Source organism: Phragmites australis, chromosome 5, assembly GCF_958298935.1.
Source record: "Phragmites australis chromosome 5, lpPhrAust1.1, whole genome shotgun sequence".
NCBI lineage: Eukaryota > Viridiplantae > Streptophyta > Magnoliopsida > Poales > Poaceae > Phragmites > Phragmites australis.
Genome location: NC_084925.1, coordinates 5,506,983 through 5,531,787, shown reverse-complemented (window position 1 = coordinate 5,531,787; position 24,805 = coordinate 5,506,983). Strand labels below are relative to the sequence as shown.

The 24,805-nt window shown below is 40.3% G+C and overlaps 2 protein-coding genes across 7 annotated transcripts; one reads left to right on the top strand and one right to left on the bottom strand.

Moving 5' to 3' along the window:
* The first annotated feature begins 1,020 nt into the window (after positions 1–1,020).
* LOC133918559 (uncharacterized) lies at positions 1,021–5,475 on the top strand. 2 transcript variants are annotated; one of them, XM_062362487.1, is made up of 6 exons: positions 1,021–1,246; positions 3,130–3,584; positions 3,926–4,010; positions 4,087–4,256; positions 4,404–4,717; positions 5,118–5,475. In XM_062362487.1, the coding sequence occupies exons 2-6, from the start codon at positions 3,209–3,211 to the stop codon at positions 5,271–5,273; spliced, it is 1,101 nt and encodes a 366-aa protein (XP_062218471.1). In that variant the 5' UTR covers positions 1,021–1,246; positions 3,130–3,208; the 3' UTR covers positions 5,274–5,475. The 2 variants fall into 2 exon arrangements, with proteins under 2 accessions (XP_062218471.1, XP_062218470.1); XM_062362486.1 differs by having other exon boundaries at positions 1,021–1,452.
* Positions 5,476–5,606: 131 nt separating this feature from the next.
* LOC133918558 (transcription factor TGAL9-like) lies at positions 5,607–20,681 on the bottom strand. 5 transcript variants are annotated; one of them, XM_062362483.1, is made up of 10 exons: positions 20,011–20,681; positions 19,049–19,149; positions 18,177–18,232; positions 17,907–18,044; positions 9,116–9,244; positions 8,774–8,851; positions 8,482–8,536; positions 7,990–8,279; positions 6,169–6,417; positions 5,607–6,040 (listed from the first exon to the last, which is right to left on the bottom strand). In XM_062362483.1, the coding sequence occupies exons 1-10, from the start codon at positions 20,106–20,108 to the stop codon at positions 5,885–5,887; spliced, it is 1,350 nt and encodes a 449-aa protein (XP_062218467.1). In that variant the 5' UTR covers positions 20,109–20,681; the 3' UTR covers positions 5,607–5,884. The 5 variants fall into 5 exon arrangements, with proteins under 5 accessions (XP_062218467.1, XP_062218464.1, XP_062218466.1 ...); XM_062362480.1 differs by having other exon boundaries at positions 19,049–19,152; positions 20,011–20,680; XM_062362482.1 differs by having other exon boundaries at positions 17,907–18,041; positions 19,049–19,152; positions 20,011–20,679.
* Between the last annotated feature and the right edge of the window lie 4,124 nt (positions 20,682–24,805).

The following is a 24,805-nucleotide window of genomic DNA, read 5'->3' as shown; positions in this document are numbered from 1 at the left end:
TGTAGCAAGGCGTTCAATAACATATTTGTTTATACGCTAAAAAGTCGAACGGTATGATATTTAGCAAATAGATATGAAATTCTTCCTTGTCATGTTCTATGCTGTTAAACATTCTTTTTCCGGGGACGGTTACACTCATGTTTACTTTTTAATTTTCATGGTAAACGCAACTTTGAGCCCGGCGAATATTCGACAAAGACTGTATGCTACTGAGTAGGGAGAACTAAAGTCTTTAAGCAGCATGGTTCAGAATGCCATAGAAACATTAACGGTATGAAATGAAATGACATGTACAGTGAAGCCAATCTAACAACTGATATTGTCATCGTTTTTTTTTCATCATGTGTAAATTTCTTCTTTTGAAATACCTCTGAGGTCATATTATTGCTTCTGCTGATAACAAGTCTATGTGTCTACTGATTTTCTAAGTTTATATGTATATATACTACTAAGCTGCAAGTTTTCATAGTAATCTCCTGTGGAGACTAATTTTAATGCCAATTTTATGAGCAGTAAGCTGAGATTCAACTTGTTGCTTTAATTTAATTTAGGGTGAAAGAGGGGTTATGTTAGTTTAGAAGTGTGGTACTAAGTATGTAAAGTTTTTTTTTTCTATTCGTCGTATAACAATGAGGGAAATTTCTTGATATGCGTGCTTTTAATATTTTCTTCTATGTTACATATGATATGTTTAGTGTTTCAGATATATTTTGTACTAACCTAGATGATAATGATGCTCTTGTTTGTATAGAAAACAATCTCATGTTTGAGTTTCACAAAATCTTGAAATACTTCACATGTTTCATTGTGCAATTATATATGCTTCATTGACACATGCTTAAGGTGTTGTGTAGAATATGGATTTCTGTTGCTTTGACTTAATATATGAAGAATATTCGTGATCAATATTATCTCTATCCAACTCATCAAATATTCTATTTATACCGATTTATATTTATAACAGAGACTATTGGTATTTATATCTGTATCCGGTACTACAGTCTTCGTCCTGGCAACAATTGTGAGATAAGATATATGATGAGCGACATGTGTGGGTATCAAATCCGATCGCAGCCCCCGATCCAGCCACGGCGGCGTCCCGTGCGGCTGTCGCCCACCGTTTCTTCTTCTTCGGTTGCGCCGCGCAGCAAGGAGTCCGTGCAGCTCAGCTCTCGCGGCCCGCGCGACCCAGCTCCTGCCCGTGCCGCGTCCGCCGTCTTCCTCGCGCCGCCGCGGATCCAGCGAGGTAATTCTTCGCGGGTTCTCGTGTCGCGCGTGCCCCCGCCCGGTTCGCGGGCTCCGCGCGTCGCGTTCGCCGTGGATCTTGGGCCGGATTGTCCCGATACCCCGCAGCGACCCCCCTCCTCGCGGGTTCGTTGTGCGTCAGGCTGATATTCGAGCGGAGGTTCGCGGTTTCCTGGCGTCTCGTCGCTGCCGCCAGTTCATGCCTAGGTGCGTCCGTTGTAATCATGGTCGGATTAGTGCCTGCTTGATTCGGAATGCTTTCGGCCAGATGGTGTTCTGCGCGGAGGATCGCATCTGGGTACCTGCATTGCGTTGTTAGGTAGTTAGTTGATGGTGAGCTCAATCGAAGTTCTTTCAGATCTACCTTGACTAGACGCGTTGCTTGTGGGAGAGAAATGTTCTTTTAGCTGTCCTGGATGTTTAGACTGTCGCTACCGTACATGAATGCGATGAAATGATGTTTGCAGCATACATGTAAATGCCATACCTTGAAGAAATATTTAAAGGTTGGTTGGTTAGCCCATGTTATGATCGGCATCCAGTATAGGCGACGCAGAAAGAAGGATTAGAATTGGGCAGGAGATGTAATCTAGCTTAGGAATAACAAGTCCTACTCGGATTAGGACAGATATTGGTTAAGTCAGTTAGAGATAGGATTCTATAGCTATCGGATTAGAGATAAGAAGTCCAGTCGGTTTAAGAATAGAAGTTTAGTTGGATTAGGATAGGAATTGTGGTTTGAATAGAATTTGTAAGCCGGCTGGGTACCCCTGGCCGGCCATATATATGTGGGGGCTATGCGCCCAGAATAAAGGAGAGCAACAATTATCTCTACTACTTCTATTCCTCTACTGCTATTTCTATTGCCGATTCCCTTGCTGTTCTCTTTCTTCTACCTTTGTCCAAGCCCCTGCCGTGAGCACCAGGAAGGTGATCACGGCCCCTACCAGCAGGAAGCTTAATCCAAGGCTGAAAGTACAACATTGATACAATCTAAGGAGAGTAGGCCTTACAAGTCCAATTTCGCAATTCACTACTCTTCTTTCGCCTTTAGGAGTTTTCTATTCTGATCATGGTTCCTGACTTTATCCTGCCTAAATAGAGGCTCTTGAAATGTAATTTATGGCACTTCTCTGGAGGGTTATTTTCTGTGCTTTTCATTGTTTTTTCTGTAAGGGGTATACTCAGCAGGGGAGGCCCCTACTAAGAAGTATATTAAAACATAAAAGTAAGTACAAAGTAAGTAAGACTATACAAAACCCAAAGAGGGTGGAAACTCCAAAGCAGAGGAAGGGAGAGGCCAGCAGGTCACTAATAGAAGAGATTTAAACTAGGGCAAACTGAGATTGTCCATTCTAGTAGTTCAGTTCTTAAATCTTCCTTGATTCTATTAGCCTGAAGTAGAACTTCATCAGCAAAGGTTTTTTTCCAAGAGTTAAGAGAAGGTTGCTTCTGATCAAAGATCATAATATTTCTTTGCTTCTAGATTCCCCAAGCAGCTATTATGAAGATTTCCATAAGGAAAGGCTTGTTGAATCTTTATCTGGCATTTTGTATCATACTGAAGAATGGCAGAGTGCGAGTCCAAGCTTTTCATTGTCACCCTACTATTTTCTTTTTCTACAGACCCACTATGCTCTTAGGCAGTTGCCCAAATTTAGAGTTTGTTTTTGTCAAATGCATACTTTGTGTTGCTGTGCCCTATCCAAGATTTCAAGCTAGTGCATGTACCTGCTTTGAAATATTCTTGCTTTAAGTTTTGCAAATTAGCGAGCCTCTGCTGTGTGGTATGCTGCAAACAATGTGTACTGTAAATGTTCCTGATACATTGAATTCCCAACAATATAGTATTGACCCATATTCTTGTTAATTTTTGTGTTGCAGGCATTTCTTGGTGCCATTGATTTTTAATTTATTAACAATAAGATTTGAAGAATCAACATTATTCAAGGATTGATTGGATATGGTATCAGTGAATCTTGGCTTAGTACATTATGTACTGGACCACATATATGGGTCTCTCCTTCATCGCACCAAATTAGGAACACCATTTTTCTCGAAAGGATGGGGAGGTACTAAACTTGATTTGCTAGAGAGGATGGTGAAGCAGTTATTCCCTGAGGCGCATTGCCAGAACTGGCCACCAACTGCTGTGCAGCCCATGTGGAAAACAATTTGGGAGACACAAAATTCTTGTCTGCGAGAGGGTGTTTTCAGGACTACATGTCATGAGCAACTAATTGACGCATTGCCTCCTGAGAGTCACAATGCAAGAGTTGCTTTTCTTACCCCTAAATCTGTTAAACCAGAGAATATGGCATGTGTGATCCATCTGGCAGGTACATGAGTTTGTAATTACATTTTATTCTATAACTTAATGGACCATATAGCCTTTTTATATTGAATGTTCGGTTATCTTACACCTTTAGATTTTATCAGTTGAACACTAGATGAGTGTGCTGTTGCTGGTTATCTAGTTCTGACACCTTTTACATCACCCCCTCTGATCGTTTCCTTTTCTGAAACCATTTTTCCATCTTCCAGTCACCTGCATTGGATGATCAGGAGTCAATGTTCATACCCGAAAGCATCTCTACTTTCATTTAGTCAAAAATGTTCCTTGACCCTTTTTTTGGGACTTATCTAATGAATTAAGTTCCTTTTTTCTATAATATTATAGGCACTGGTGACCACACATTCGAGCGCAGACTTCGGCTTGGTGGGCCTCTTTTGAAGGACAATATCGCAACTATGGTTCTTGAGAGGTGAGGCTTGTTTGCATTATTTCATGCAGATATTTCCCCACAACTCACAATATCTGATAACTCAAATGAACCGCAGCCCCTATTATGGACAACGACGTCCTAGCATGCAGCATGGGTCAAAGCTTCAGTGTGTGAGTGATTTGTTACTTTTAGGAAAAGCCACAATTGATGAAGCTCGCAGCCTCCTGTACTGGCTGCAGACTGAGGCTGGTTATGGGAAAATTGGCATATGTGGGCTCAGCATGGGTATGTAATTCTGGTTTTTGCTCATAATTGGATGTATTGAATAAACACGTCACAGCATTTTAAAGCTGTCCACTCTTATAGTATTCTGATTTTATATATGAAATGCCTTGTCAGATCTTCTCAGAAATGTGTTTGCTGATAACGCAGGTGGTGTGCATGCGGCAATGGTTGGATCCCTGCATCCTACACCAATTGCGACACTACCATTTCTCGCCCCACACTCTGCAGTTGTACCTTTTTGTGAAGGAGTCTACAAATACGCCACAGCTTGGGATGCATTGAGAGAAGATGCAGCTGCATTAACTCGAGATGTAACATCTTTGACCGAAGATGCGGCACAGAAAACTGGGATCACTATCGAGCAAGTTAGGGACAAGTTGCGGTCAGTTTTGTCTTTGACTGATGTAACTCGATTTCCAGTGCCAAAGAACCCACAGGCTGTCATCTTTGTCGGTGCAACGGTTAGTGTTGCTCTACTGAGCCTTTTCATGACCTTTATTATAATCTCCTAAGATATGATATTTTCCCTACCAGTCTTTTACTTCTAGCCTAATAGGTAGACTTCATTTTCATTATCAGCTTAAGTTACTAGTTGACTGGCTGCTTTACTACTCTTCCGGCAGAACTTCTTTTGAATTCACTCAGAATATATCATTCTCCTGCACTTTTTGCAGCAAAGTGTCATCTTGGACTGCTGCTGCAATTTTAAAAAAATTGAAACCTTTTGTTAATAGCAGAAATGTTTACTTGAGCATTTTTCATGGAGCTTGATTAAAACGATGATATCCTTATTTCAGGTGATCCCTTTGTTTACTCGAGTATTTGTATGTCCAATCTAAAGCAATGTACTCCTTATTGCAGGATGATGGTTACATTCCCAGACATTCAGTCATGGAGCTCCAGAAGGCATGGCCGGGCTCAGAAGTCCGGTGGGTAACAGGAGGCCATGTTTCCTCCTTTTTCCTCCACAACAATGCATTTCGAAAGGCAATTGTTGATGCTCTTGATAGATTGTGACATCAGAAGGAAGTCATCATTGTGATGGCACTTTTATGTTGTAATTGTTGAGAACCTGGGAGCGTTGACAATTTGTTGTTTGTAACTTAATTGTTCTTTTCCCCTGAGATGGGGAGGGAGGCTGGTTGCAGATCACATTTGTAAAATCTAACACCCCATTATTTGGAAGTAGTTTATTAGTTTTACAACAACTTATTGGTTACTTACCATTTCAAAATCTGGATGCTACATCATGTGATATGTCAATGAGTCAATCTGCTCCTAATTTGTTTTTAGGTACAACCGACATCATGTACTCATTGTGAAAAATAATCGGAAGATTCTGTGTCTGAATGTTGAGAAGCAAAATCAGCCCAAAATAGATCACACAAGTTACAGCCTATAATTATTAGTATTTTAATTTTATGCTGCCGAATCAGGTATCACTATAATCTTTATTATACATACAGAATTACATTTATAAATACTCCTATAACTCATGTCAAATTAAGAAGCAAGAAATGGGGTCATCTTATGCGATCACCTCCTCTATATGATATCTGAACTGAAACTATCCCCTCCCTGTTTTGTTGTGCATCTATAACGAAGTGTCCCTGCTTAGGTAGCTAGATCTATGGCTGGATCCGGCGCGGCCGGGAGAGCCAGAGCTCGCTGAGCGCGCGGAGACGGTGGGAGTAGTCGGCGATGGCGAGGAAGCACCGCGCCGACTGCCGCGCCGTCAGGATCTGCGGCAGCCGGTGCAGCGTCTGCAGCCTCAGCACGTCAGCCTGCAACCACAGACCTCAGTGAGTGAAGTCATTCTAGCTTGTTACTGAAAGTTATCAGCTGGTGTACAGCCATCCTGCAGAGACAAAAAAAAAAAAAAAAAAAACTGGAGAAAAATTAAGGAACTTACTTGTCTGACGAAGGCTTCGAGGGAGGCGAGCTTGCGGATGGCGAGGGACATGGTGGCTATGTAGCCGGGCACGTCGGAGTCGGGGCAGAGCAGCGACGCTGCGTCGGAGGAGACGGCCTCGGAGACGGAGCGGTGCATCGCCTGCAGCTCGTGGTCCAGCGCCGCCTCAGCCTCCCTCGCCCACTGCTGCGCGTTGCAGACGCCCACCGCCTGCTGCTCCGTCAGAGGCTCCGCGTGCCGGACCACTAGCTGCATGCATGCATGCTAGTTAATTAATTTATCTTTTTTGGAAATAATTAATATAGACTTTTGTATTACAAAATTAACACAAAAAAACTAACGATCAAAGGATGCAATGCAAGTACACTGACTGAACTGAAATTTGGACTACACCAGCATGAAACAAGCATACAAAATTACTTCAGTCAGAGAGACACAACATTTCGGACAAAATTCCGATCGAACTTTTAAAGTTTAGACTATTCATTAGTATCTTTCAAATATAATGATTGGAAACATGAAAAATTATATGAGTAGATTTTCCTTGAAATACACTTTTATAATATCATAAATTTTGTTAGATTTTACAAATATATTGAAACGAAAAAAACTATCTTTCGAGAACTATGTGATTGTCTAAAACGTAAGCATTTGTTAATGAGACCTGGGGATGGATCCCAACCGATCCATCTAGAAGCCAAAAGACACACATGTAAAGACATCCTTTGCATTGTTGTTGGTAACTTAACCATCCCCGTCTCCATCTCTTATCTAACCTAGCTACTGTTACAGTTGCCCATCTGTCGATCACCACAATTCTTCCACCACAAAATTAGCAGTCAAATAGCACGTACCTAGCTAGTACTAGTATATTATATATAGCCAAAGATCATTATTCCAAAGGCCTGTGTGTTCCATCAACTGGGACATCTCACCAACTTATTATTAGCTAGCTAGCTAATCCAACATACATCTATGGACATACCTATCTAATGTCTGAAGAACAGGCTTCTTCCTAAGTGTATAACCGTTGAGACAACTGCTACCTTTTAACACATTACACCTAATATAGGGACAGCTTAAAAGAAAACTACTACACTTCATTGTCTGTTAGTACTAGCCAGTAATAAATGCAGTACAAGAGATAAATGGTTTACAAACTGTCTCTTCCTCAAGACAATTAACCTTCTCTTTCTTCATTAATCCCCTTCCACGATAATCAGAAATCCTACATATAGCAAGACTTATAGACAGCTCATGTCGCACTTTTGTACGTGCCCTAAAGGCTTAATTTCTTGTTATCACCGAATAGTACTTACATCCTTAATTGCTTATGTATTTAGTAACATAATACATTAGCATATACTCATATACATGCTAGGAGCCTGTATACGTAGTCACTGATTGAGTCGTGCATGCGTTTGTGGTCAAGAAGGCAAGGAACGTGTGTGTGTGTGCGCCAAAATTCAGTCGCACAACGTACTCAACTTTACATTTATTTTTGTGGACTTGCTCAACACACACAAATAATCAAAGGAGCAGTTGGTTAACTACGTACTGAAGTAACCCGTGAGCTCATGCTTACAAAAGCCCAAGCTCAGCATTTCGATCGTTCTGAAATATTTGTCGTTTTATATATATTGCGTGCAGTTATTTTTTTTAAAGCACCAAAAGCCTTTGCTAACTCTACATCAGTTAGCAAGCTGCTTACTTATAAATGAACGAGCTACTAATGAGGTTTTTTCTTTCGATAATAATTTTTTCATTAACTTTCATAATTACATATACATCTACTGATAAGATAGTTAAACTTAAACTGACCTTGATGAGGGCCGATGGGCGGAAGCCGCCGATCCAGAGGAAGCAGCGCTCGGCGGTGGACACCCACGCCCCGGACACGAGGTGGAACGCGTCGGCCCTCGCGACGGCAGCCTTCAGCTCCACCAGGACGCCATGGTGCGCCGCGGCCGCGTCCACCAGCTGCCGCAGCTGCGCGTCCGCCACCGCCGGAGCTGCCGCGTGCTCCTCATCCAACGCCGCCCGCAGGTGGCGCGTCAGCTTGCCGTGCTCCTCCTGCCACCTCGCGTGCTCCGCGTCGAACCATGCCGCCTCTGCTAGTTGCAACAGTGCTAATTTTTAGTTTTCAGATGATCACAATATAAGTGGAAAATTTAAAAACATTTGTGCATAACAAATGCAGTATATATAGGAGAAATCAACAAGGAATTGAAGTAAAGAAAGTTTAATTATGAGCTGTATTTAGGGCTTATTCTAATTTTCAGAAGGAAAAATATTTAGGGTTTGATTGCATGCCTGGGCTTAGTCCAGTAATGCCACCAGAAAGAGCTCCACCACCAAAAACGGCTCCCTGATGCAGGTTGGTTTGTGTTTGGAGACATGCATGAAACGAACTTGATTAGTTTGTCGAGTATTGAACAATATATAATTTCTTACGCTTCGATCTATCGATTCCAGAGAAGTGCATATTGTAGAAGTAACGCAAATTAAGATATCGATTAGCAACCCTCCTGCATGTTGTGAAAATCACAAGAGGACAAAGATTATAGCAACCTGTTGTAGGATAAATTTATCTTCAAGTAAATACCTGAGCTCTAGATCTGTGCAACTCCTGCTCCAGCTGGGACAGCCTGATCCTGCTTGTCTCTAGATTTTGAATGTAAGCCTACACATTGACATTTTTTTAGGAAACATATATATTGTGACAAAGGAAACATTACATTATTATATAGCCCAATCATGAAGAATTAAACACAATTTTCACATATGGAAAATTAGGATGTCAAATTTAATCTTGTGTAATCCCTACTAGCTAGGTTGCTACTGCTGCAACAACTTTTAGGCGGCTGGTTAACTACTTAATCAAGCTGACCAGCGAGCTATATATAGTGATTGAAAACAATCATCAGTACTGCTGGCTACTACGTACCTTTTTTCTGAGCCTGCTTTTCCTTGCAGCCTCCCTGTTCTGAGCAAGTCTTCTCAGCGTCTTGGCGTCCCGCGTTCTGGGCCCCTCCTGTTGGTCCGAAGTCGACGGCGTGCCGCTGCTCCCATCTCTCTGACAAAGATGACATGCACGTCATGTACGTACGCAATAAACACACATGAGCACAACAATGTCATTTCATAGCCAAGCAGCAAGCAGCTAGCACACGTATGCATGCATGTAAGTATATGTATAGTTAGTGTGTATATATATTCTACAGGTACATACAACGTACCTGCTGAATATGTATAGGCTAAGCGCGCGCCCGATTGAACCGTCAACTAAGTTCTAACGTGCGCATCAGCCCCATAGACCAAGCGCACGCCTCACCCATCGATCCCACAGGCCCGCTGGAGACCGAGCAGCGATTACAACCAGTTGTAACTTCGTACATAAAAGAGTTATAACTATGAGCATAGAGTGATTACAACTACATATTGCAACTATAGGTATAGAGCGTGATTGTAGCAAAAATAGTCATGTTAGACAATGATTATGGTTTTGGTGATTAATGATAACATAGTCATTGAGACTAATATGTTTATCAAAAATATATGTTAGTAGGTCTTATAGATGCAATACATCAAGAAGCCACCGCAGCCGAGACAAAATTTGATTGAATTGAAGAAGTCCCAAAAGAATTGACCTCACAGGAAGATCTGGTGCAGAGGAGTTTGCACTCACTGAAGTATTGTGTATAGAGGCTGATAGTCTCACCGGATAGTCCGGTGCTCTCTGTGTTAACTCACCAGAGTATTTCTGATAAAGGGGAGAAGGCTGAGAACCTCATCGGATAGTCCGGTGATCTGCACAGGGTAACACCAGAGCATTTCTTGCAGAGAAGAATACAAGTGCAGAAGACTGAAGATCAAACCATCGGAAGGTTCGATGCTTAGTTTGTGCATACTGGAGTATGGCAACAGAGCATTTCTTGCAGAGGCGACTGCAATTATTGAAGAATAAAGATTAACTCACTAAATAGTCCGGTTATCACAAGATAGTTGCACCGGAGCATTTCCAAGGAAAAGAAGAGAAGGTTTAACTCACCGGATGGTTTGTGAATGGAATGAATACCGGATGAATGCACCAGAGTATTTTATACAGAGAAGCTGTAAAGGCTCGAATAGCTCAAGGTAACTCACCAGAAGGTCCAGTGATGGATTTGAAGACACACTGGAGTGTCCAGTGTTTACAGAGACTTTGAGTGGAAGTCCAACGGCTAGTTTCTGAGTTTGTACTCACCGGATGATACGGTGTTAGTACTATTGTTCTCACCGGATCATCCGGTGTTAACAGTTTTTCTGAGCCATTGGAAAAATAATTAGTTGGCGGGTTTGAGGCTATAAATACCCATCTACTCAGTCATTTGAACGTGTAGCATGCTGTTGGAGTCTAGAGAAAGCTCATATACATTTGAGAAGACATCTAAGCCACCAAAATACTTAAAGTGATCATCCAATGCAATTAAGCATAAGATTAGAGTGTTTAGTTCTTATAGGCCTAGAGTGAGTTGTAGTTAGGTGCTGCAGCTTGAAGAAGTGATTAAAGAGTGATCCTAGCTTGTACTGAGTGGTATGTCGGTGACTTAGAGTTTTGGTGACTCGTCAGCATCTTGAGCTTTGGTGGCTCAAGCTTGTTGACCCTCCAACTTGGTGTGGAGCGTCGGCAAGACACGTGTATGGGGACTCGGAGACTCTTGCCTTGGTGACTCAAGCTCCAAAGTGATCACGACGGCAAGTGATCGAAAGAGAGACTAGTGGTGAGACCTTGCCTTTGTGGCTCGGTGGCTCATCGTGCTTTAGACCTTGTCTTGGTGACTTGATAACTCAAGAGCCGTGATCGGAAGAGATTTGACATCCGAGAGTATATCCTTTGTGGAGCTCCAGTGTGGATTAGGGGTGACATTCATGTCATCAATACCATAGGATAAAAATCTCTTATGCCGAATTTGTCTCTCTAACTTATTTACATTTCCGCATTTACATACTTGCAATTTACCTTGCTAGAGTATGTTATCATCCTTTTGAGCGGTAGAGTAGACACACTAGATAAATCTGGAGCACATTTAGATAAAAATTGATATAGGTTTATCTTGTGAAGTTTTTGGAGCTAATTTGTTTTAGGTTTTTAAGTGTCCTAATTAACCCCCTTTTAGGACGTCACTGTTCCTCACAATTTATATCAGAGCCTCATTCTGTTGATAGTCTTAACATCCTAGAGTTGTGACGTCCAGGCTTGGGATAGATACCCATAGCGCTCTACTTTTTGATGTCATAAATTTTCCCTGTTGAAAAATTCTAATGTCTTGTTATTTACAAACTAAAGGTCTAGATGTTTAGAGAGTAGCCGAGAAAGGAATGAGACCTCGTATCACTAACAAGGAGAAACAATTAGATATATTGGCGAAGAGTATCCTTTTATCATCTTTAAATATTGATGTATTTAATCGTGTTTATTCTCTCATCAATGCACATGATATTTGGAATAGTCTCATTGAAATACATGAATGCACAAAGAATGTGTGCAATGAGAAATATCATGTGCTTGTTACTAAGCTCAATAGCATCAAACAATTTGCCCATGAAAGTGTGCTAATGATATGAACTCACATTTAAATATTTTTATCAATGAGATCAATGGGCTAGGTTTGATTCCAATTGACGATGATCAAATGATGAGAAAAATACTTCAAGCTCTTCTTTTAAAGTATAAGTTGATAGTCTTCATCATCTACGAAAATAACAACATCAAGAAGATGACTCTAAATCAAGTGCTCGGCAAGATCATCGCCCATAAGATAACCATAAACATGGGGGTGGAAGCCTCATTCTCATCCAACGTCAAGAACCTTACTCTCACAAGCGAGCAAGCACCATGCCCATACATGAAAGCGAAGATGAGGAGGCAAGAGCAAGAGTCAAGCTCAAACGAAGATGATGGAGATGAAGATGAAGAGAGTAATGAATATGATGAGCAAAACACATCAAGTGATGAAGAAATAGATCACGAAGTCGTCAATCTCATCTCTCGAGTGGAGCAGAACATCAAGAAGATCAATGTAGGATTGATCAACAAATCTTCATGAAAGACTTCGTTAAAAAATTGATCACATCAAAAATGAGAAGAAAACCAAAAGCAAGAGGGAGACAAGGAGAAGAGCCAAAGAATATGTAAGCATGGGAAGATGAGTAGGTGAAGATGAAGATTCAAGCTTAAGTGATGAGAGCTTTGCCACCCACTCCTCTAAGAGATGTTTTCCTCAAGATCGTCATCACACAAGCCATCATCACACAAATACCTTATGACCAAAGGTATAGAAAGTGATATAAGTGATGATAAATTCAATGAGGATTCTCTCTCCTACGATGAACTCCTTCATTTGATCAATGAGCAACAAAGGGTCCTTAAGAAACAATAAAAAAAAACTTAAGAAATTCAATGCACTTAATGACATTCATGCTACATTTGTTTCTAATTATGAACAATTATTGAGCAAATTTAATTTGCTAAACAAGAAATATGATGAGCTTAAGGCAAAATTTGAGTGCATTGAATCTCAATCTAAGGCCCATTTGAACCAATCTACCTCTCTATTTAATTTTAATCATAAGGTAGATGTTTGCACTTCTTGTGATGATTTAATTGATATATCATGCTTACCTCTTTGCAATGAGATATGTGTTGAGAATATTCTTGTAGAACCATCTAATTAACTCATTGTACAAGAAAATGATGAGTTCAAGTAAGAAGTAAAAAAACTCTAGAAGGACTTGACAAGATTAAAGGGTAAGAATCATGTCCAACCTTCTCAAGATAACCGTGCAACCATGGTGAAGAAAATTACGGAGGGGTCCATCGTGATATGCTTCAAATGTCATCAAGAAGGTCACAAATCATTCCAATACAAGCAGGTCAAGAAGGAAAATAAGGAGAAGAAAAAAAGCAATGAATCTCTCCAACAAGGCCTCCAACATCTATACGAAGCCTAACTATAAAACTAAGACCAAGAACAACCGCTACAAGTTCAAGAAGAAGAACAATGATAAGGTGATTGCACATATGGTTAGGAGAAAGAATTGAGGGGTAGAACTAACCCATTTGGGTGCCCAATGAAGTCATCACCAACATGAAGGGGTCCCAATCAATTTGGATTTCAAAGAAGACTTGAAGCCCGAGGCGGCTATGTGATTTAGAGACATGGCTCACAAAATGAAGTGAAGGTTCAAGCGAAGAAGCCAAGTACATAAGATTGGGCACTTTGATGAAGATCATGATTATCATATACCCAAATCCCCATCCAAAGGTAAAAGAGGTAAATGGTAACTAGACTTCAGTTCATTTTTTTTTTTGCATCTAGTACATCTAGGATCGCATATACTTACTTCAATTTATTGCAATGCCTAGTATAGGTTTTTATATGGTAAGTTACTTATGTTTCTCTTTTTCTTATGAGCAACCTACATGGTTTATTAACTGTAGGTTCTTTTTATGGCACTAATTTCACAATTGATATCTTTTATGTGCCATGAATCAATCCATAGTGTACACTTTTCATTCTTATTAATAATAAGTGTATATGTCTCACAAGTATTCAGAACCTGTATGCACATATTTAGGGGGAGTATATCCTATATATTGTAATTTTGAAACTAATATGTGTTGCTAGATGTATCTTTTGCAGTATCATGGAGAAATTAACACGTCCCCGGAGGTATGCAATACTTAAATGCTTTAATTGGTATTATTGCCAATTCATTTCTACATTTAAGCTATCTCTATGCATGATATGATTTAAACTTCCTACCTCTCCTTGTTCTACTTGTTGTCTAAATATATACATATTGCTACATTCCTACAAGTGATATTCACAAGTGAGTCTCATTATATGTATGCACACAAAAAGGGAGAGTTTAGATTATATTATGTGAGTTTTATGAATTATGATTCTTGTTTATCTTTTTCAATTGATATCAATGCTGCATATCATTACAATTATTATATCTTTTCAATTGGTATCATTTCATTGGATCATGATTTATAAAGCTCTCTCCCATGTGCTCTAACGCTTTTCTTCGAGTTCAACATATGTTTGTAGCCCTTTTTAGGCCATGATTGTGATTTTCGTAATTAATAACAATATAATCATTGAGACTAACATGTTTACCAAGAATATATGTTAGTAGGTCTCATGGATGCAATACATCAAGAAGCCACCGGAACCGGGACAAAGTTTAATTGAATTAGATAAGTCCTAAGAGAATTGATCTCAACGGAAGGTCCAGTGCAAAGGAGTTTGCACTCATTAGAGCATTATGCACAGAAGCTGATAGCCTCACCGGATAGTCCGGTGCTATATATGTTAAACTCACCGGAGTACTTCTGACAAAGGGAAGAAGGCTGATGATCTCATCGGATAGTCTGGTGATCTGCACAGGATAACATTGGAGCATTGCTTGCAAAGAAGAATACAAGTGCAGAAGACTAAAGATCAACCTACCAGAAGGTTCGATGCTTGGTTTCTGCACACCGGATTATGGTACAAAATCATTTCTTGCAGAAGCGACTGTAATTATTGAAGAATAAAGATCAACTCACCGGATAGTCCGGTGATCACATAGATAGTTGCACCAGAGTATTTTTAGGGAAAAGAAGAGAAGATTTAACTCACCGGATGGTTCGGTGTGAATGAAATGAACACCAGATGAATACACTAGAGCATTTTACACAGAGAGGTTGTAAAGGCTCGGATAGCTCAAGATAACTCACTGGAAGGTCCGGTGATGGATTTTAAGGCACAATGGAGTACCCGGTGTTCACAGAGACTCTGAGTCCAACGGCTAGTTTCTAAGTTTGTACTCACCGAATGATCTGATGTTAGTACTATTGTTCTCATTGGATCATCCGGTATAAACAACTTTTCTGAGCTATTGGGAAAACGTCTAGTTGGTGGGTTTGAGACTATAAATACCCCTCCACTCAGTCATTTGAACGTGTGGCATGCTGCTGGAGTCTAGAAGAAGCTCATATACACTTGAGATATCAGATATCCAAGTGTATCCTAGCTTGTATCGAGTGGTACGTCGGCGCCTTGGAGTTTTGGTTACTTGCTAGCATCTTGGACCTTGGTGCCTCAAGCTTGTTGACCCTTCGACTTGGTGTGGAGTAGCGACAAGACACGTATACAGGGATGCGAAGACCCTTACCTTGGTGGCTCAAGCTCTGAAGTGATAACGGTGGCAGTAGTGAACCTTGCCTTGGTGGCTCATCGTGCTTGAGACCTTGTCTTGGTGACTTGATAACTCAAGAGCTATGACCAGAAGAGACTTGGCAACCGGGAGTATATCCTTTGTGGAGCTCCAACATGGATTAGAGGTGACATTCATGTCATCGATACCACGGGATAAAAATCCTTATGCCGAGTTTGTCTCTCTACCTTAGTTATGTTTCTGTATTTACATACTTGCAATTACCTTGCTAGCGTAGGTTACAATTCTCTTAAGCGGTAGAGTAGACACACTAGATAAACCTAGAACATATTTAGATAGAAATTAATATAGACTTATTTTGTGAAGTTTTTAGAGCCAATTTATTTTAGGTTTCTAAGTGTACTAATTCACCCCTAGGACGTCACCGTTCCTCACAACGGTCCCATCCACTAATCCTGCGGGCTCATTGGATTACCAAATGCTGTAGATTCAGAGACACATAAAAAACAATATCATTGATCAATTGTAATAAAAAATGTTGCAACTGTATTGTTCAACATATTGTAACTAATCAAAAATACATGTCGTAATTAGAGTGTTTTCTATGTTGTAACTAGAGTGTCTATCATATTTTAACTGCAGTGTTCACCATATTGTAACTGTAGTATTCATCATGTTGTAACTGTAGTGTTCGTTATGTTATAACTAGAGTGTTCACCATATTGTAATCAGTACTCACTCGACAATGCATATCATAACTAGGGTGTGTACCATGTTATAACTATGTTCTTGAGCATGTTGTAACTTGGTTGTTTCTAAATCACAACTACAAACCAAGTTGTAACTGTAGTATAGCACAAAGCACAACTGAGTGACTTACATTGACGTAATTCCATTCAACTAGAGGTGTCTCCATGTCTCCATGGCGATTGGAGAGATCGTAACCGACGACGTCATGAGACATTGGTGGTGTAAGGGATCCTGCTCTGCTGCACGCACCACTGGTGTGATCGCCATGATATGGTTGCAGCAGTACTAGGATCCACGGTCGATGTTGTCGCTGTAGTTGCAATTGGGGATGCTTGGGGTGCAGATGACCTTTTTGGCGTTGATTATGTGAAATTTAGCATGGTCGGTAGCGTTGGGGTCGAGAATCCGCTGCGAATTTGAGGTTGGGAGGCCATAGTTGCGATACAGGGAAGCTGATGGTGTTGATTTGGGGCTTGTGGTTGGCCGCCGCTGCGATTTTTATGGATTTTGGGGTTCGAGATTGAGGCACCTAGTCGGATTTTGTAGGGTGGCACTGTCGGCCGATTTGTGTCGGAGGTTGTGGTGTGCGGGGCGGATTGAAGGTAGACTCAGTCTGGTGCGTGGGGAAGGAAGCATGGCTCGGTTGATCAGTCAGTGCGTAGTTGAGGCCTGTTCCGCGCGTATGCGCAGAACAGACTCGTTGTGTGCGTATATATATTCTATACCCTGACCCAACATAGCTAGCCCATGTGTGCCTAGCCCACGCCGCCATGTGTCACGTGCCCATGGCGCGCACGCCCCCCCCGCACGCGTAGCGCGTACCAACTTGCCATGTGTCCCGCGCAAGCTCGCTCGTGCGCGCACGCGTCCATTAGTTTAGTAGTACAATAGTGATCAATAGTTCAATAGCAGTCATGTAGTTGCTCAATAGTGCTAAGTAGTCCAATAGTGCTCAGTAGTTTAGTAGTCTAGTAGTGTTCAATGGTTTAGTAGTCCAGTAGTTCTCAATAGTTTTATTTAGTAATCTTGTCAGTAGCGGTTCACTACTTTCAAGTCATAGAAAATTATTCAGGGGTGTCAGTAGTCGTTAGTAGTTACAAGTCATAGTAAAATTATTCAGTAGTTTGTGTCATTAGTTTGGTTCACTAGCTTTATTCAGTAGTGTCAGTAGTTATCAGTAGTTTTATTCAGTAGCCTCGGCTGACACTACTGAATAACTACTGAACAACTACTAAACAACTATTGAAGTATTGGACACTACCTAATAACTACTTGACAACTTGGGGGCACATGGCGCGGCTGGCACATCACATGGCATGCACTAGCGCAGGGCGCGAGCATGGGCGCAGTTGGCGTGGCCATGTGGCGTGCTCTGGTTGGTGCGGACAAGCTTGGTGGGTGGGCTGGTGCTGGCGTGGGTGGGCCGGGCAGGCGGGGTGTAAAATAACGCTACCGTATATGTATGTATGTATGCATGCATGCATGCATGTATGTATGTATGTAAGGACTTGTGCATGTATGTATGTACGTACGTAAGGACTTGTGCATGTATGTATGTATGTACGTATGTAAGGACTTGTGCATGTATGTATGTATGTATGTACGTAAGGACTTGTGCATGTATGTATGTATGTATGTAAGGACTTGTGCATGCATGCATGCATGCATGTATGTATGTATGTAAGGACTTGTCATGCATGTGTGTATGTATGTAAGGACTTGGTATACACACACGTAAGTACACTTCCGCATGTATAGAGATGAGCTACTAAATTAACCTTGACGACTGCCGGCTTGCCGTCCTTCGGCCCTGCCGGAGCCGGCCTCGACGACGGAGGGTTAATGGACGGCGGCAGACGCTTCGAAGGGCCAGCGCCGGCGCTCGACGCCGTGTTGTTAGTCCCCATAGATCCCTGCTAGAAAGCTCAGAGGCAAGATCAATTAGCTAGGGTTGGAATTGAGAACATCGATCGATCCAGTGCGTGTGCTCGATCGTCGTCGCCAAATCCATCGATCAGCATTTCATGTCAAGGAATTCAGAATTGTACCTTTGGTGCATGCTCGACGACGTGCATTGGCTGAGAAGGGAAGATGTTGAGAGTTTCTGCAGAATGCACGCGCGCACATGAACACCGTTATGATCGACTTTGGAACATGCGCATGCATTTGTAGTTGTACATAAAACGTGCATAAAAGAAGAGAACTAAAATGTGCACATATACACGTTGGTAGGTGATTTTATATGCCCAAATAAGGCACTAACATTATACTACTTCAAGCTAGGAGCTACGAGCAAGCGTAAAAGTATGAACACACACACACACACACACACACACACACACACACACACACACACACACACACACACACACACACACACACACATATATATATATATATATATATATATATATATATATATATATATATATATATATATATATATTTGGAAATAGATAAGTGGTGAGGCAGAGAGCTAGTAATTAGCCAACGAGAAAAGATATCTCTGCCTAACCGCCTCATTTCAGCAAAAAATCATGACCTTTTGAATGAACACATAGATCAGCAGGTGTTTGTTACATGTCACTCTCCTTTAACTATCAGGGAACCTTTTTCCTTTTTTTGATTGAAATTGTCTTGTCAGACGTATAGAAGAAGTTTCGCAAACCAAAAAGAACGAAAAAGAACAAGAGATTTGATCGCCATTGTCGCGCATCTATAGGGTAGCTAGCAACTTAACCATGTAAAATCAGGGTAGATGATATGTTTAACTTGCCATGTATGAACTTGTGATGCAAGAAAGTTTATATGACAGGGAAAAAAGTCCATTCCCTCTGGCCTCTCACAGCTATATATGCATAATCAAGCTTGCATTGACTTTGACAGATTACGAAAAAGTATGGAGTTAAGTGCGACTTACGAGGGTGTTCTTGAATATCTGATGTTTGATCCTGGCTGTTGAGGTAGAAGAAGAGGGCTTGATCGAGTTCTGCCATGTCGTATCCCGCTGCAGAGTCCTTTCTGCTGCACTTGCACAAATTAATACACTCCGAAATTACACAAAATGATAATTATCATTATAGTTTGGTTCGTTAATGGTTCTACAGATTTAAGATTGTAGTGAAAGGAGCATCACTCTCCAAGAAAGGGAAATAAAATAAGGACGAAATGTTTGAACAAGCTATCGGATGCTGAACATATCACTTAGAGTTAAATGTTCTACAAGACCAAAAAAAAAAAAAACTTGAAATAACGTTTTCACTCAATTCATTTCCATCTAGTGGGAAAAGGCAACTAGAAGGGAAACATAAGTAATAAACAGAAGAGCTGGCCATGCTAAATTTCTTAAGAGAGGATCGACATCCATAATTAAGGAAATGAAAAAAAAAATCTTTCGATTTTGCATTGGTTACACCATCACATCCTCTACTTGGAGAAAACGTGCATCATCAGCAGTGCAAATTACACATATGCAAGTACAGACACTTTAAAGCATGCATCATCTTCAGATTAAGATGCCCGGCCATACTTCAGTTACGTTGTAATCTCCGGAAGTAAATAATCAGAGCGAGGTAGAGGATTATTTATGTTTCCAAAATCACGCCTCTGCCTAGCTAATCATAACTAAGACATGAAAACAAGTCCAAAACCTTAATGAGAAATTACCAAAGCAGAAGCACATGCCGAGAAATTTAAGGGCCAGAAGGCACGAAGAAATATTCATGTATTTCGAGAGATGAAAGACAAATAAATAGAGATGCTTTGTCTTCACAAAACAAGAATCAAAATAAAGCAAGTGTTAATTCTAGCAATCTATATATGTGCTAGAAAATAGAGAAAATATTTAATTCAAGCTATCTGTGTATGTTAGGGTTTACATACATGATGCTGCCATGGATGGAGGAGGAGGAAGCTTGGATCATCCCTGTGTGTGGATAAGAAGCCTGCTCATGTTGCTGCTGCCATGGTATATCCCCCATGCATGCAAGCACTTCCCTATGCCAGCAAACCTGTGCAGTACTAACTAGCTTCTTGATCACCTTATCCTCTCCCAAATGGACCGAAGCAGTACTAGCTAGCTTCTTGATCACCTTATCTTCTCCCAAATGGACCGAAGCAGGAAAGATGATTTAATTAAAAAATTAAATCAGCTTCCGAAATCTGATGATATGCGAGAAGATGATCGGTCAGTAGACGCTCGTCGCCGCTGTTCTTCTTTTCCCTCCCTTCCTCCTGCTCTTCTTCTTCCTGGCTATGTCTTCTGGATCTTCTTCTGACCGGAAGCTAGGAAAAGTAGGACTAGTAGTCTGATTGAGGTGGAGTGCTAGCTTGTACAAGAAATATAAGGGAGTGGTTACAGACCATGGAAAAAAGGCAGACAATAATTAGACTTTAAAAAAAAAGGTAGAATACGATGTGTCGTTGGATCGAGTCGGGTAGTAGGATGTCTGGTTTTATAGCAGTTTTATATTGATTTCCTAGTTGATGATCTCATGTTTCATCATCGACGATCCAAATCAATTTAAAGAAGAAAAAACCCTATGAATCGATCATCAAATGCGTTCAGGAGAGATTGCTACCTGTGTCAACTGCTTATTGTTCTGGGCTTTTGGAAGATTTATATAGAGAATTGATTGGGTCCTGGGAAGCCAATTGGTTTGGACCAGCTAACAACGGATCAATTAGGGGTTTGTGTTTGATGCGTAAAAGATCTGTTTCTTTGGTTTATACATGGCGCACTTTGCATATATATATAACAAGCTATATATGTGATGTGTGATCGATCAAACTTTTTATGGCAAAAAGGTGATCATGATATCCTAGCTAGCAACAAAGACAGATTCACAAACAGTATAAAATCAAGATGCATTCAGTCCCCTACACGCAAAAGTTTCTTTTTAAAAACGCACCAAGAGAATTTCCTAAACTTTTCTGGAGCAAATAGACCATGACATGGTTAATGTATTTTTCCACTTGATATAAAATATAAGGAGATAGAATATATCAGTTCTCTTTTATTTTCTACTATGTCAGTAAATAAATAAATTCTGGACACATATAACACTTTGTCTGATCGATGTATGTTATTAAGCATCCAAAAACAGCATTTGCCGTTGATTCTCTCTGGCCAGTACTGCACATGTTGTTTGCTTACGAACCTGCTGGGCAATGAACGCATCCGGCCGCCACGTTGACATGCAGCATGCACATGATTCTTTAGGTTTGTACTCGTTGACCTCAGACAGATGATGCACTGTATTTGTATGATCTACGCGTTGTACCTTCACCAGACCTAAATAAAAGAAAGAATAATGAAGGTAAAAATAAATCATAATTAGAGATATGCTGGAACAAGGCGTTGTTGTTTTGTAGATGTCAGCTCAACGATTTCATCACATAACGATACTATTAAATCAATAATATCACAACCCGCTGCATGCTTATCCAGCGTAACAATGACATCTTTTTTGGAAAAGAAGAATGACAACTTTCCCTTTCACAATCTGTTGGTAGAGCATAACAATATATTTTTAAAATATATAAAAAGACTGTGTATCATTGTATTAAAAAGAAGTAAACAAATTTTGTCACAAAGCAACCTGAGGATACAGAACTGATAGCTGATATATGCAGAACGACAATATTAGGGCTTAATTATGGGTCAGTGTATGGTCCCCTGGGAAATTGAATTAATATTTAAATTTTACATAAAACATTTCAATTCCTATAGAATTCGGGAGAAATTCCTGTGGCCATAATCTACATGAACGAAACAGTGGTGTACCTTTTGCGTGAGGCTGACGAGTTTACGCATGGGCCCCTACAGAATTGACGATAGAATTGACATGCATGGTACAGGACAGCACCTTGTGATCCGTACGGCCAATACGTCCGAGATCAAAGTGATGAAAAGGATTACCTCATGCTGACGATATTAACCACGCTATCAGTTGTCACCGGCCGGCATTCTTTCTTTCATGAAAATTCTACAGGATTGGTCCTTAAAAAACCTCATCTTCTAATATGTAATATGACACGTACTCTCATCTTTCTTTCTTCTACACGTGTCAACCGTTAAATTAGTAAAAAGATAGCATAGATCAGAATCTCGTAAAAATCTTTCTGTCAAGAGTCGTATAAAATTTCCTTCCTTGTTCTTGCCCCGACCGTCATCGTAATTGGCCAATTACCGAGCTAACTAAACAGTTCCATCAAATGAGACATACGTGTTCAACTAGGCAACACATTCATTAGTTATGCTCCTACTATCTCAGAATAGATTATCACATATATATTTTAAATCTTATTATAAATAGTATGTGTTCTGTCTCTGTAAAGTATCTGTGATATCGAGTTTGTATAAACGGTTTATAAGTAATAAACCTACACACAGACGTGTCTAAATAAGACATATGTCTGTAATATAACTACACACATATTACTTTCGCAATACACATAGACATATTTTTCTGAAAAACCTATGTATATTAAGCATGTTCTTGTGAACATAAGCCTATATATTATCGTGAAAGTATATATTGACATATATATTATTTGAACATAGGTATATATATTATTTGACATGTATATTATCATGGAAGTATTGATTATTTGAAATCTAATATATAATAAGTATATTATTATGAAAATATTTTTATGACTGATACGTGGCCAACTGAGGTATACATGTAATAAAGATCAATTTGATCTAAATAACCATCCAAGTGGTGTGTCAGCTTTCTTCTCTCAATACGAAAGGTCAGTCTCAGAAAGTGAAAGGAACTCAAAGAGAAGATCAACGTGCATGAAACACATCCATGAGATGAGACCATTGGCGGATCCAGCCCAGATTTGAGGGAATGCTTGGTAGCTATTGGGCTTCTGTAGCTACAGTAAAAACAGTCTATAATTCGATAAACGAATAAAAATAAGTAGGAGCCCGTGCCCCCGCTCGGTATATGCTCGGTCCGCCCCATGAGACCATGAACGAACGAAACCAATTAAATAAAGGTCAACGAATAGTAAGGGCAACAATGGTTCCAGATTACAATATTAATTGTGAAGAATAAAACTGTATGATTAACTGCTTAAATATATTACTGATGCTGTCGTCGAGGTGGCCTAGAAGAAGACAAGGAAGATCAGAAGTTGAACAACAAGAAGGATATGAGCCCTAGGGACTGCAACGTGATGCCAAAAGTCAACTGTGACAGCCCGATGAACTAAGAGAAGCCTGCATTTTTTTGTTGATGTTAATACCAGGGGATTTATGATTGGTGTATGTATAGATTAAGAGACTTGCAAAATGAAGGCCTGTTTGGACTGGCCACTAGCGGGTTCAACCTTGTAGGAATTTTGAAAGAGACTAAAATGCATAAGCGGTCTCTAAACTTGTTCAGGGGTGTTATCTAGGATCTTGAGGTCTAAGAAACCAAGTTAATATGTGTTTTGATTTATCTTGTATGATGAGTGATTGATGTTTATGTGGTTTTTATTGGTTAATATATGTATGGTTATATACTGCAATGTTGATTTAATCTAACCAAAGTTGAAAAGAATTGGAGTTTATATTGTTATCTCAGTGCAGGAAGCTTACACTCACCGGATAGTCCGGTGTGAGGGTTTTCAACTTCACTGGATAGTCTGGTGTGTGGTAGATGTGAGCACTGGAGCTTTTCAGTGTAGAGATAGAAAAAATTCATTCACCGGAAGGTCCGGTGTGGGTGAGAGTGAGCACCAGACTAATTTTTTCAGAGAATGGTGCAAATGTGAAAGTCTGGTGCGGTAGCCTCACCGGATGGTCCGGTATGTGCACGGGTGATCACCGGATGCTTCATCGGACAAAGATTTCCAGAGAGGTTGGAAAACTAAGTTCCAGTGATGATGTACTCACCGGATGGTCTGGTGATGGACGTGTAAACATCGGAGAGTATCACCGGAGCCTTTCAGTTCTGAGGAAAATGTTGAGGTGTTTACTGGATTGTCCGGTGTTGGGATTTTATGATCACTGGACTAATTTTTTTAGAGAGAAATGCAAACCAGGTTCCAGTGGAGTTATAGTCATCGGATGGTCCGGTGTTGCACTGGTGTGAACGTCGGACCATCCGGTGTTCAAATTTTTGTTACGTCTGATCTTTTTCAACTTGATTTTGATTTGGACTAACATGTGATGATGTTATATGGTTCTGGAGATGCATGTTTGCTAGTCTCATGGTGTATATGTGATGGATGCAACTTGGTGGTCGACAACAGGTGATCGGAGCTAAGCGGGATGTTTAGTGCAGAACGATCAAGGAGGCCGGACGGAGTCAAGGATGATCCTAGCGGTACACATGGAGGTCAAGCAAGGCAAGAGATGAAGGTTGATGAAGGCGACGTGTAACACCCTGAGTTTAAGCATGTTGATTAATTACAAAATTCACTCTAAATTAAAACTTTTTATGATTAATTAAGATAATTAAAGTCAAGGAAGTATATGTGTATGTATGTATATGTATACCAATATGTAGACATTTGTGTGTTAAGGGTATTAAGTTGAATAGGTATTCCCAAAATGCACTAGAATCAATTTCAAAATAATCTCTGCATTAAGATGGATCATATGCATTAGTTGAGATTTGTGTGGTTATTTGTGTGGAGATTTGAAATTGAATGTCTCTCATTTTCAATTCTACTC

What these genes read in the sequence shown, in the direction of transcription:
- LOC133918559 (XM_062362487.1), top strand. Translation starts at nt 3,209, where the DNA reads ATGGTATCAGTGAATCTTGGCTTAGTACATTATGTACTGGACCACATA. An exon ending in CATATGTGGGCTCAGCATGG is followed by an intron (nt 4,257 to 4,403) that starts GTATGTAATTCT and finishes CTGATAACGCAG; the next exon opens with GTGGTGTGCATGCGGCAATG. An exon ending in TCATCTTTGTCGGTGCAACG is followed by an intron (nt 4,718 to 5,117) that starts GTTAGTGTTGCT and finishes TCCTTATTGCAG; the next exon opens with GATGATGGTTACATTCCCAG.
- LOC133918558 (XM_062362480.1), bottom strand. Translation starts at nt 20,108, where the DNA reads ATGGGGGATATACCATGGCAGCAGCAACATGAGCAGGCTTCTTATCCA. An exon ending in TCCATCCATGGCAGCATCAT is followed by an intron (nt 19,153 to 20,010) that starts GTATGTAAACCC and finishes GTGCAAGTGCAG; the next exon opens with CAGAAAGGACTCTGCAGCGG. An exon ending in CATTACTGGACTAAGCCCAG is followed by an intron (nt 8,280 to 8,481) that starts GCATGCAATCAA and finishes TGCAACTAGCAG; the next exon opens with AGGCGGCATGGTTCGACGCG.